Genomic DNA, 14,372 nt, shown 5'->3' with positions numbered 1-14,372 from the left:
GAGGTGGAGCTTTGACAGTATTGGCTTCCATATCATACAGTACCTGGTTGTAGTCAGTACTGGTCCTTTCCTATTCCTGAAAGCAGCTGTGAATGCACAAACACTAAATGCAATTCAAAGGAGTGTACAATAAGACCTTGACAATTAAATCAACTGATTGCATGACAAGCCCTGAGGAGCTGTGTTACTTGTTAAAGCAGTACTCTACAAACTGTGGAAACAACATTTTATTTGCTTCTATTTGGCAACCAGACTGCATGCCAGCACTTAAGAGCCTTTCTAATAAAACAGGCTTAGAAATACAAAACAGTGACGGTTAATGTAGCTGGGCTTCAGATGTGTTCCCACTCTCCTTTGAGACATCCTCTCTATCTAACAAACACAAGCAGTGACACGCTTTTAGTGTGAGGGACTCATACAACAGTCAGCTAGCTAGAAGCTACAACAAAGGTGCTACAATTCCTGCCACGATTCCTGCTCTACTTTGCACAGAAACAATCGGACCAATTCAACTGGCAGCCTTATGCATTAAAATCGTCCAACCTACTGGCTTTCATTTAGCCCGAATAATAGAGTAATCAAATCTCTTATTCAAATAGAGATTTGATTCGCATGGACACTCTCCATTGTATGTTGCACGCAGAGCTTCTTATACAGAGTGTTACATAGTGTTGGAAGCATTTCAACTAATCATGTACTGTACCGGAACAGAACAACACCTGACACTGCTATTAAAGAACACTGCCCAAATTCCCCTTTAGCAAAAAACACTGAGAACTGATAAGAAAAAAAAAACTAAATAGCAAACTTTATATGTTCATAGCAACATTGAAACCTTAAAAATAACACATGCTGGAATTGCATCTCAACACCAGACGAATCATAATTGGCAGTTCTCCCTTTGAAACAGTGTGAAAAGATACATCTCTAGTCAGATTTGTGAACCGTCTTTGTTTTTTTGCAGTAATGTAAAGTTTATGGTCTATTATTACATCATGTAAAAAAATGGTTTTAAAAAAAAATAACCTAAAAGGCCAAAAAATAGTGCAAACCTGTCGCTATTTTACCGCACTTCAAATATGCATATTTTTTGGAAACACTCTGCTATCATCCACGTGTGACGTATAAGAAGTCCTACACATAAGCTACCTGCCGCAATTACCATTGTCTTAAGTGTGAGGAGTCTACGCAGTGTTTAGTACTTTGAGAATTCAGTGGCAAGGTGGTGTATTGTATTGCTTATGGGTGCTCTAATAGAAGCAAAAGGGATTCAGGGATTAGTGTTTTCTGCTTCCCGGAGGATCCTTTGAGAAGAAAGGCTTGGACCCTGTGGCAATGTGCCCCGCCCCTGTGTGCATTTGTGTGTTATGTGTTGTATGTTGCGTGTGTTAATGTTGGTGTATAGAGATTGGTACACGGGATATAAACGGGTCTGTGTTTCACGTGTATTTAAAAATGTAGATTTGTATTTAGGCACGAGGAGGGCACAAATCACTTCACGTGCTGGTTAAATGTAATATGTGAGCACGGGGTTGCGGGTATGATTTTATGTTGCACTGTTCTGTCTGTGTGAACTCTGAGGCTGTCTGTATGAGTTGGTGTATGCTTGAGACTATCGCGTCCACACAGCACCCCCCCCCCCCTCCCCTTTAAACATCTGATATTTAAAATGATAAATGTGTATGGCATCTACAAGTGAAACACAGTTACAAATGTGCCACACACATTTTTTTTTTTTTTTTGCAGATAGCTTAAGTACAGTACAACACAGAGAAGGCTAGGGCCTGAGTGATTAACCCATAGTGCCACTTACAGTAGCCACGCAGCCCCCCGACACTGCACCCCAGTACCTGTTGCAAACACTGGTTACATCAGCGAGCTGCTGCAGCCATCGGCTATGCAGTACATAACTTAGTGGTTTACACACAGTACAGCAGATATTCAGATGAACCCTGGTGCTCTCATTAAATCAACACCTTTGAAGCCCTTTGATCAACGGTTTGGCTACACAGCAGTTGTTTATAATAGCAAATGAAATCAAATGCAATCTTTGGTGTCCCAAAACCCTGTTTTGACTTGCACTTAAATAGATGTTAGTTACTGTCTGGCTGTAGGAACACAAGCTTCAAACATTATTAATAATTGGCTTGGTGGTCCAGTGGTTAATGAAAATGGCTTGATACCAGGAAGTTCCTGGTTCAAATCCCGGCAAAGCCACTGACTCACTGTGTGTGACCCTGAGCAAGTCACTTAACCTCCTTGTGCTCTGTCCTTCGGATGAGACGTAAAACTGAGGTCCTATTTTAAGTGACTCTGCAGCAGCAGTTGTGATGCATAGTTCACCCCACAGTCTTTGTAAGTCACTTTGGATAAATGACTAATTAATAATAATAATAATAATAATAATAATAATAATAATAATAATAATAATAATAATAATAAAGCTTGGTGTTTCCAATTACTGCAGTGGTACAGACAGAACAATTCCCTAGGTAATTAACATTTCCCTAATATTCAGATAAGCTTAATTTCAATTTCATTCCATTTCCCTCACTGATAAATTCAACTCCATGCAAGATTGGTTACAGAAATCCACATACAGACCACACAGTCCAAAAAAAGCTGAGCTTCACAACCATCTTTTACCTATTACTATTATTATTACTATTACAATTATTATCACCATTACTATCATCATCATAATTATTATCACAAAAGGCCTATATTTTAGTAAATCTGATAATCCCTGTTTTCATTCACTATTAAAACATGAAAACTGTAAGCTTTTAAGTAAAGTGTCAGTGCTATGCTATTTTCTCCAAAAAGCCATCCTCTGCAGGGAAAAATACTCAATTGGGAGAATATTATTCAACCTTTACTTCACCTGGAACAGCTGTGTATGAAACAACGCTAAGAAACAGTCAAGTACTGCTGGCTGGAGTTGTGCATCTTGTGACTTCACACAGCTAGGATTGGCACAGTATCCACATCCACGCCAGGGGTAAGCTTGCTCGCCCTGTTTAAGCGCCCCACGGTGTTGGCTAAAGTAATACACATTCAGATAATCCAGTTTCACCAACAGAGTGAAAAAAAACACACACACACAAAAAAAGATATGCTTATTTTATTTTAATGTAATGTTCAAATGTAATGTTATTGTTATGACTTTATAAAATGGCACTGTTGAAATCTATTTAACACGTTTGTTATGTAGTTTCTCGATGTAGCTTTCAAAGACTTGCCACTGAATTAATGAAAACAGGTGGGCAGTGCTTGTACTGAAATGATACGGTGATCAAGATGCTGTCTGGGTTGTCTGGGCGACTTCAAACACATGCAGTTGAATACGCAAAGCAGCGCTTGAATCCTGTTCATTACCTCCCTTTCCTTTCAAATCACGTGAATTCAGTTGTTAGTTCTGCTTCACTGGCACTGAAGAAGCTAGCACAGAGACCCTTAAAACTCCCACTGCTCCTACAGAACTGCAGTGGAAAAGCTCTTTATTTTGAGCAGGGAGAAACTATAAATCGGAAGGCTAGAGGAAGCAGTACTGTTTTATTAAAATTTGGAACTTCTTGTTGTTTAGAATGACTTTGTATGTAATGTTCTTTTTCAGTCATCATTTCCTGGTGTCTTTTTAACCAGTACAACCATTAACCTGTCCACTTGTTCTAAGTGGTATATCTTACTGATGAATTTGTTACATTCACTCGAGGCAGTGTTGCTGCATACAGGCTCATTGTTACTCTGTGGTATACCAGCTGTACATGACGAAAATACATTTTTGAGTGCTCTATCGAGGCCACAGGGTTGCTTTAAACTTCTGAGTTTTAAAAGTCACCAGCTCCAATATTCCCTCACTTGATTCATTTTTTTCAAAGCTAATAATGTGCACATCATTCACCTGTCACATTTTGTTACCCGTGCCTAAAGTAAGCTTTCTCATTTTAAAGCATTGTTTTGATTTCAGAAGTAAAACCTGACAATGTCATATCTAACCTCCTATTGCTGGAAGTAGTAGCAAGAGCATGCCTATTGGTCTCACTGAGTGGTGTAGTGGCAAGCAGGTTGCAAGGGGGGAGTAACCCTAATACCAACCATGTAATGTATACATGTACTGTGTATCAATATTACTACAGTACTGCCAGCGCTCCAGATAAGGTTTTGGGTCATTGAGTAATTTACTCTCCAAATTAGACACTATGGCCCTGATATTCGAAGTGATGCGCAATCCCCTCGCAAAATGTGTGCCTTGCAAAAATGTGTGCTTTTGGTCAAAAAAGTATATTTTCCAACACGGCACAAAACAGTTGCGTGAAGCTGGAAAATAGCAGTTTTTTTGCTCAATTCGCAACTGTGTTTGTTCCTCGCAAAACTACCTGTGCATTCATTACCAATATAGCAGAAATGCACAAGAGCTACACGCGAATGCGCAGAATTGGAATACTACACGACAATGGACTGTTAACAATACCCTGCCAAGCAGCTATCATAGGTGTACAGTACATAGCAATATTCCTCAGACGAGTCTACACGCAAATGTAACCTGCACATGGAATACAGAATCAAAGCTCAACACACATCGGTAGCATTGGCACCCCTGAAGTTGCACACCCACCCCCAGAAATATATAAATAAGCTACTAAATGGAGAAATGAAACAATGGACTCCACTCTATTTTACAGAAACGCGCCTGTCAGCCGGTGTTCTGAGTAGCTCCGACCCATGCTCCTTACACTATACATACACATATTTACAGAAGTGTGGACTGTAAAACAAACCCACAATGCTGAAAACACTACTATTTGGAAGCCCCGAAGATGGGAATCTAAGCATGGAGCCGGCCAAGAACACTGTCTGTTGATGCAGTCTGCACATGTGTATCCCTTACTCATACTCCAGCTGAAAGCCCCTTCCAACTGCTCCTGACTCACCACGCACCCTGCTCCTACCACACCTGTATGGTATAGTCAATAGCAAGGACTGCAGATCGTGGGTGTCAAAGTATGCTTCTGATTTCAATGACAAATAAATAACAATACTTAAAGGAAAAACAAACAAACAAAAAAAAGTCAGCCATGTCCTTATACCGGAGGGTGGAATTACTGGGTGAGTGGCATGAAAAGGAAAGGGAGTCTTTGGAGAATGCAACTACAGGGATATTTTACAGATTGAGCCCTTGGGCATTGCGGCCCTTCACCAATCTTGCTGAGGATAAGGCACTTAGCTAAACGCATGTAATAGAAACATTGTGCGAATTGCAAGCCTGTCACGCTTATCGCAAAACTTCATTCAAATTTGGCCTTCGGAGCAATTCAAATAATTTTGTGCTTAAGCATATGAAATTTATGCACTGCATACATTTGTATCTAATGTTTATCATTATCACAGACATTAGCATGGCTAATAAGCTAAATATTTAAAAGGGCCATCACAGATTCTACAGAATTCAAACAGATCGCCTTGCTATAGCAATATTGTAGCGTTTCGCAGACAGTAGGAAGGAGACAACATGTTTGATTCAAGTTCAATTGCTTTAATTACTCAGAGACCACCGCTCTGTCTGCGTCACTGCAATCCTGGAAAAGTAACCAGCTTTGAGAACACACACACACACAATTGGCGGCTCAGCGCCCTCTTAACGTAGGTCCGCCCCTTTATTCTAATCGGGTACCGAAGCTTCCACACATCCCATTGATCCAAAGCCGCACACTAGGACCAATGGGCACAGACAACCAACAACCAATTACAGGGGGACACAGAAAGCACCACACGCGCAGGCTACATTTACACATAGACACAGACAGATGACCAGCAAATGCAGGGAATACCAAGGTAAAGGAACACAATACAACGGGAATTACAGTACAGTACATGAGACACAATTACATAGATGCACGGATTGCTACAATATAAAGCATCCAGACTCTCTTCAAAACACAAAATATTGTTTTTATTATATAGATTCACCTTCCAAAAATCCAGCTGACAGACAGGTACACTGGTAGGTTAGGTTGAGGGGGACTGAGATGGCCAGTATTTCTGGCAATTGACTCCAATCCAATGATCAGATGGGTTTAGACACTATAAGTGGGCCTTCTAGGGAAACCCAGGGTACTAGCTCATGCTAATCTCAAGAACCAACATGGACCCTTCGCTCCTCTGACCTTGCTCAAAGTTCTTAGAACTAAAACTCTCTTTAGCCTGAATGCATGGTGATCAACAGGAGCGAGCAACAAAATACAGAAAAGGTTGATTTCAGTGGGAACAGTCAAACTGGCTGCAGCGCGAAGCAATCGAGCACACTTGGAAATTGATTGGTGGTAATCTTTTTCACTTGTTTATAAAACTTTAATTTTACAAAATGTGTTTCTGCGGATTACAAATTTCATTTTTAAACTTTGATTTATCTTACAAGGGCTTTTATTCATTACAAGGCACAATACAAATCTAAGTTTTTTTTTTGTTCTTGTTGTAAATACATAAATAGGTGAGGAATTTGGTCCCCATAGTCAGTATCTCCATAGTCACTATTTCGCAAAAACCTAACGTCTGGTACAGAGTTATCTTCCTGAACCTAGCACTAAAACAGCTTGTTATAGCACTACAGGGCTCTGAGCCTGGTTCCAGTGATAGTCCGGACAATGCAGTACCTCAAAAGAAGACTTTTGCACTGCCAATGAACAGACATGTCGCCGATTACAATACACTAGACTGCTAGAGTGCAGAAATATGCTGACTTCACTGTGCAGCTCTTGGATTGTACTCCACATGTTATGCCCCTATTAAACAGGCACAATGATGATGATGATGATGATGATATAGGAGGCTGTGTGGTCCAGTGGTTAAAGAAAAGGGCTTGTAACCTGGAGGTCCCCGGTTCAAATCCCACCTCAGCCACTGACTCATTGTGTGACCCTGAGCAAGTCACTTATCCTCCTTGTGCTCCGTCTTTCGGGTGAGACGTAATTGTAAGTGACTCTGCAGCTGATGCGTAGTTCACACACCCTAATCTCTGTAAGTCGCCTTGGATAAAGGCGTCTGCTAAATTAACAAATAATAATAATGATGATGAGGATGAGGATGACAATGAAGATATCCCCCACACTGTTAGTGAGCACCAGACACACCTCGACCAAGGCTTGGAGTTGAGCAGGATAAAGTGCTGGCTCTGGCATTTGGAGAGAGTGCAGACTCATTTATATAAAACTGCTCAAGCACGAGAGCTGCACTGTGTCATTCACACATTTGCACTGGAGAGGGAGCTCAGAGTAATTAACTGGCAATTGCACTTTCATGATGAGCCTGTCCATCATCATACTTCCCAAAAAGCAAAAAGACTAGGCATCTCAGCGTTAACACAAGACAGTACATGTCGTCTTTAACGAAGGGGCTTCAAAATTCTTTATTACCTTAACTTTCAATAGAATTTTTGAATTGCACAAGGTGGATTTTGGGGAAGTGGGGTGGCGAAGTCTACTGGCATATTATTGAGGAGAATTTTTAGATTTTTTTTTTTTTTTTTTTTAATGTAATAGGTTAAGACTAGTGTTAACCAGGGTTTAAATTTAAGCAGATTATAGAAACACAGATTAGAAAATGGGCAGAGTGGCACAAATACATTACATAAAACAATAGATGTATCCATTGCAGAGAGGGCGTAAAGCATTTTGGCAAGGTCTAAATCAGTGGTTGGCAATTACAGTTGACGGCGGGCCAAATGACCCGCAGGGAGCCGCACAGCGGGCCACTTGCAACACCCCCCCTCCCCAGAAAAATTCACCCTAAAAATATGTTGCAGCCTGTCGCGTGCATGACCAGCTCGTCAATAAGAAAGCTGGTTATGCTGGTTGAAAACAAACCAAAAAGGAAAAAAGAAGTAACAATTGTGATAGAATGTCTTTGTAACCTCCAAATAAATATTCAGCAGTTTCAAGACAAACCCACTGACACAGAATATTAGTTTAAAGATTTTATTTATTATTATGAAAATGTAAAGAATGCAAGGTATGTGACGGTTGACTGGAAAACAATTTGGCATCAAACCTGCTTGGTTTGAGGGACCACTACCTGGCCGTTTGGCCGAGGCAAGAGCAGTGGCATAGCCAGGATTTTGTTTTGGGGGTGGATGGAGATTTTTTGATGAAGGGTAATAACACTGGCGTAACAATGATTTTGTTCTGGGGGGGTGGGAGCAGGGAGTGGGGTGCTGGTGAGAATGATCAGCAGGATTTTGGTCCGGGGATTGGTGAGGGTGCCCTGGTGATGGATCAGGGGTGGGGGGGGGGGGGGGTTCAAACTCCTAAAACCACCCACCTAGATACACCTCTGGCCAGGAGACCCCCCCATAGTGATTGTAGTAATAAGTTCCTGGCAGAGATGGGGAGGTGGAGGGGTGTGAATGAATCAAAACGTAAGAGAGGGTGAGTTACATGGGTATTTGTATATTTCAATAGGTTACAATTAGATGACGTTTGGGGCCGTCCTTCCTCCCGATCTTTAGATTTATTAAACTGAATTTAGTAAAAATAATATAGAATCTGTGTCGTATCTATTAAGAGACGCATTAGTTTAGCTTAACATTCCAATATGTTGTAAGTGACTACTGCACAGTTGAAAGACAATTTCACTGCTCACAACTTCAGCATTCCCAGGGACGTAATCGGTTTTGTCCGTGATCAGTTTTCAATCTACCCTGTTGGTGATTTCTCATCCCATGCGAAGCAAATGCTTCCCGCAATCGACGAAGCAGTTCTGCAACTATAACGAACAGATTTGAAAGCAAATCTGGAATCATTCTGATCTGCCTATATATGTCCAGAGAGCTATGCAACCATGATCTGGCTCTGTTTGTGCTCTGCATGTTTGGATCTACTTACACATACAAAGCGGCTTATTCCACAATGAATGCAATAAATAGAACATATTTTTGGTATGGGCTTGTTTCTCTTCCTCAGGCACTGGCGACTTTTGTATTGTAGACGGATCAATGAAGAAATTTTGCTCCGATTTGTTACCCAGTGCTAGAAGGCTTATTGGACAGAAGTTTGTATTCCAGCAGGATAAAGACCCTAAGCATTCTGCGAACTCTACAAAGGAATTTAAAAAAAAAAGGAAAATTACAGTTATGGATTGGCCATCTCAGTCCCCAGATGTTGTGGATTGACTTGAAAATACTAATATAAGGGTGCCCAAATACTTTTGTCAAAGTATGAAATTAGTTTTTGCATGTTATTTTTCATTTTATGCATGTTATGTAATATGTTGTTTTATTATAAAGCTGAATCTCAAATTTATAACTTTCTATAGAACAATTAGAAATGATAGAAATCACTTTCTTTGTGGTCTGTCTAAATTTTTTTAACTGCCCAAATGCTTTTGTTTGTGATTGTATGTATGTATGTATGTATGTATGTATGTATGTATGTAGGGACTGGAGAAGGGCTATAGTGGAAAATGATTGCCCCAAGGGAAGACTATTGTTACCGACAGGGAGCTTAGTGCCCGAAGCCGCAGGCTGGAGGTAACAATAGTCTTCCGAAGGGGCATTTCATTTTCCACTATGGCCGAGTCTGCAGTACATATTTAATATATGAAATCAGTCAAGAAAATAAGTGAGGCAAGGTTGGACAGTAAATATGACTTTATATATTTTGTTTAAATAGAACTCTCACTCTCTCTCTCTCTCTCTCTCTCTCTCTCTCTCTCTCTCTCTCTCTCTCATTATAGCCCCTGTAGGTAATAATAGTCTTCCCTTGGGTCAATAATTTTCCACTATAGCCCTCCTCTCCAGTCAATATTTACTAGATATAGTGACCACAGACTTGGTCTGGTCACGAATGATAAATATGTGGGTCCTTGAATATTACAGTATATAAGACCAGGGCACTGAGCATCAGAAGACTGCTTCTACCAAGAGACAATGCATGAGTTCTAGTTAATAGGGCCAACAACAATGGCTGCCGCCATTTAAACTACAAGGGCCAGGAGCGCTAGGGGTTTTAATTAAAGGTAAACCAGCACAGCTGCAGGTGATTAACAGGTGTTCGTTTTGTAAGTGTCTGGTCTGGATAACAATAAAAGGAAACTGATTCCTTTGTTCTGGGGGGGCTCATGGTGTCAGACTTGAAGGCGAGTGAGAGATGGTGGTTGAATGTTGTTCTACAATACCTACTTTGCCGACAGAAAACGATCAGCCGATCCTGTAAAATCGCATCGCAAAGCTTAACACACTGCCCCGATGCGCCTGAAAAATCACGTCGCTATTGGACGCATCGGGGCAGTGTGTCCAGGGATTAATACCAACTGTAAGTGTACTGTACACTTACATGTACTATGTATCAATATTCCTGCAGTACTAACAGACCAAATCAAGTAGACCAACATTTGGCTAATGACTTCAAAAGTAACATCCAGTTTTTTTTTGTTTTTTTTTATGTGTTAAGTTATAGCTGTACAATACTGCTGCAGTATGTGCTGCATGGGACTGCACTGTACAAAAATTGTGCTCAGTTTCAGGCTTGGATTTTCTACATTCCCTTTCTGTTAAAAATGCCTCTTCACTTAAGTTAAGTTTAAGGGACACACACTATGAATAAATAATAATGTAGTAAGAAAATATGAAACTGGTGCAATTACAGAAAGTGAGATGGGAAGGCATCACTAGCCAATCACCTGATTGGACGAGACGGTCAGTGACGTCTATATAAATCACATATGAGAAATCAACCAATCAGAGTTAGGATTTGTCAAAATTCTAGCAATCTTACAGCATCTTGTGTATAAATGTCATCTCATCAATAGAACATACGCCTGTTCCAAAGGTTTTTTTTTTAATTTATTGGAGAGTAGTTCATGAGTACAAGCTTTGTTTCTTGTGATTTATGTTAATACTTTGTGTGTATGGCATCTCACATGAACAGAAATCATTTGGCACAGTTAGAGCAGCACAAAATGACATCTCTTAAAATTTAAGGAACTTTGGCCTGTGGAGTTGTTTGGAAAGAAGGGAAGCACCTTGTCAACAGCAGAGAGTATAATTACAAGGTAATAGCCCCACAGAGAATCAAATCCAATTAATCCTTCAACTGCACCCAATCCCCCTTGCAGTGACAGGCTAGTCTGGAAGCCGGGAGCCTGACTGCTGACTTCTAGGAGATTCACAGGATGGCACAAAGGAGGCTTTGGTTAGGCTATTTTTGTTACTGAATATTACATTTTTTTTATTTTAAAGGCTATAATTATTAACACATGAACCTCCCCCCCACCCCGGGAAACTCTGTGCTTCCTTTGTTTGAGCTGCAAGTCGACAGTATCCTCGCTGAGCTTGCCAGTTGCTTCCCCTGCCTCTCTGTCTTTCTCTGTCTTACCTCGCTCGCTGGCGTCGTCCACCAGAACCACTTCCTCCAGCAGGTGGCGTGGTGAGCGGTTGATGACGCTCCACACCGTGCGCAGCAGGGTGCTCCACGCCTCATTGTGAAACACGATCACCACGCTCGTGCGAGGCAGGTCGTCCTGGTACAGCTTGTTCTTACACCTGAAACCAAACAGGGAAAAGCACATTCAAAACATGTCTTTTGCAACAACTCTCTTGCTATTTGCCTTCATCAGTGTCAGCTGTACTAAAAGTCTCTATATAGTTGTTACCATAACATTTGATGCCTATTTCCACTGCTAATACAGTAACTCTGTTACAAGTTATCAGCTTGACAGACTAATAATGAGAGAATCGTTCACACACTGATATTATCTTTGAAGCAGACTTCCTGAATGCTGGCAGGGGTGATGCAGGAAATGTCAACAGCTCAGTAAACTACTGAGAGATGAAACTGAACTTAGCAAACCAAAGCAAGATAGACCGACCCATTTTACACATCATGCATTCAAAACATCACAAGACATTGTAAAGATCTTTTTTCGATAACCACCTAAGCAGAAAAAATAGACGAAACACTAAACCAGCGGTTTGGTTTTCAATCAGGTTGCAAGATGACTATATTAAACAATAACACACAAGGCACACTGAGGAAACCCACTGTTCATAAATATATAGTCAAACAATTTATTACAGTGATAAGGACCTGAGCGGTTGAATTGATACAATTGCAATCAGTTGGTTGGAATCATTTTATAAATTATCACAATTACCAACTGTGAATTAACTTGAATTATTGAATTGCTAAATACTGAAGAGGAACTCCAATAGCTATTTCCAATTCTGGATTTACAGCTGTGTAGGAGCACTTATGTTACTAATGTTCTTGCTCTCTGAGCTACAGCTGCTCTGCCTGCCAAGGACAGTGAAGTTGGAAGATGATTGATGATCTTGAACCCCCAGCAGATCACCTTTGTGCTTCAGGATTAATGAAAATGCTCCAAAACCAGTTTCCAAGGTGCAGACAGAACCCATCTGAAATCAGTCTGAAGAACATTCATTTTGGTGATTAATTAAGCATGACCCATAATTGATTGTCTGTCTAACAAGATGACTCTCTACTGTATTAAAATTAGCTAAACTATCTGCAGTGTACTTGACTGGATAGACATCAATAATATACTCTGTGGATTGAGGTTTAAGGCTAAGGCTGATTTTAACTAACAACTCGTTTTGCATGTCGTGAAAGTAGAATCATGTATTTCGGTACTGTATCTGCAGCCATTAGTTATACAGACAACAGCACAATAGTGACTGCACTGTGCCATGCGGAAGACGGCAGATGCGAAACACAGTACTTCTGTGGAAATATATAATATAATTAGGGCTTCTGATTTTCAGTTTTAACTGATAAAAACCAATAAAAACACCCCTGATTACAAAAAAATGAAATCTGTACATAGCCAATAAACACCGGAAAAACACTGGAAATGGTTACTCAGTTCGTTGACTTTACCCCTTTCACGGACGTTTGTTTTTGCTTGTGAGATTTAAAGCTATATTACAGTTCCATCAGGGAGTATTTACACGCTTGTGGAATTTAAAACGGAATTAAAAATTGCGTCAATGTAAAAAAAAAATGCCTAGAAACACAGAAACCCCAGAAGAATATGGCCATGACCATAAGGATTTAATTGTGGAAGACAGCAAAGGAAAGAAGATACAATTGAAGTGTGCAAGTACTGTAGAGTTCATACACATATTGTTACAGAAAAAAAAACGCCCAAGAATTTTGAAAAATAACGAAAACAATAATTTCATACAGTACATAAACTATTTACATAAAACTCAAAATTAGCTGAAAATAAGCACCAAAAAATGTAATTAATAAAAATCGAAAAACAGAAGCCCTAAATATAAATATACAGTAATTGAGTTCATGCCCAACTGTGTATTTGTACAACATTTTATCTGAATCAGATCAGGTCATGATGTTTATCCAAACTGGTTCTGCTGCTACTGTGAGAATGCCGAAAACAGAATGCAATCCTTTCATTATACAAATTTCAATTGTATTAAAAAAAGTATAAGAGTATAAGAGTATAAATACTTTCAAAACTTGCTCTGATCAAAAGTACACCACCGATCAATGCACTGATCAGTATCCTGAATGCAGTCCCAACAATAAGTTCCCTGGGAAAAATTCCCATCACAACACTATTTTGAGACAGACACAATGAGTTTGCCATAAGCCTGTATCATCTCAGAATGTTTTTGCTGCTTGCTGCAGAGAGAGCTGTTGGTGCAAAACCACCCAATGAGGTCTATGACGAGCTCGCAATACAAACCACGCCGCCTTTATTCCTTCCCGCTCCTCATTCTTTTGTCATGCGGATAGCTGGTTTTAAAAGAAAAGTGAATAACTACAGTATCTGAGGGCTCCTCTGCTGGAATGGAGTTCCAAGCTCATGGAGAGATGTTATTTTTTTTATTTATTTTTTTATTTAGCAAAACCTTAACAAGTATCTTAGTAAAATACAGTTAAAATTACAGATTTAGTGTTCAATATCACGTAATGGAGTTTATAAGTGTTACAGTGCTACCTCATGATATTACAGTGACTTCACAGCTATCTGCCATAATCAGTATCTGCTGTACAAAAAGTTCAGTTTTTACTATAACATCTGATGCCTGTTTCTGTTGCTAATACAGTAAGTAATTCTATTAGCAATCAGTTATTTGCCCTGATTGCTTGACAGACTAATGAGACACTCATTCACGCTCTGTTATCTGATGCAGACTCCCTGAATACTGAATACTTGCACGGGCGATGCAGGAAATCTCAACAGCTCAGTAAACACTGTGGTGAAGGGGACTATAGTAGACCCTGATATGTATGTGATACAGCCAGTGTAACGCATAAATTAAATCTGATGCAAATTTTCAGTAACTGAAAAAAGGTTTTCAGGTATAAAAATATGGTAACAGCTTACATTCC

At 39.9% G+C, this 14,372-nt stretch overlaps 1 protein-coding gene across 2 annotated transcripts in view; it reads right to left on the bottom strand.

Moving 5' to 3' along the window:
- Positions 1-14,372, bottom strand: part of LOC117399297 (polypeptide N-acetylgalactosaminyltransferase 1-like) — a 193,282-nt gene that overhangs the window by 58,613 nt on the left and 120,297 nt on the right. For both annotated transcript variants that reach the window (XM_033998390.3, XM_059022787.1), the window contains one exon: positions 11,370-11,536. In XM_033998390.3, coding sequence (XP_033854281.1) covers positions 11,370-11,536 — 167 coding nt within the window. The remainder of the gene's footprint in view (positions 1-11,369; positions 11,537-14,372) is intronic.

The sequence above is a fragment of the Acipenser ruthenus genome, chromosome 4, assembly GCF_902713425.1.
Source record: "Acipenser ruthenus chromosome 4, fAciRut3.2 maternal haplotype, whole genome shotgun sequence".
Taxonomy (NCBI): Eukaryota; Metazoa; Chordata; class Actinopteri; order Acipenseriformes; family Acipenseridae; genus Acipenser; species Acipenser ruthenus.
The sequence above is the reverse complement of the archived record's forward strand: the minus strand, read 5'-3'. Positions and strand labels throughout refer to the sequence as shown.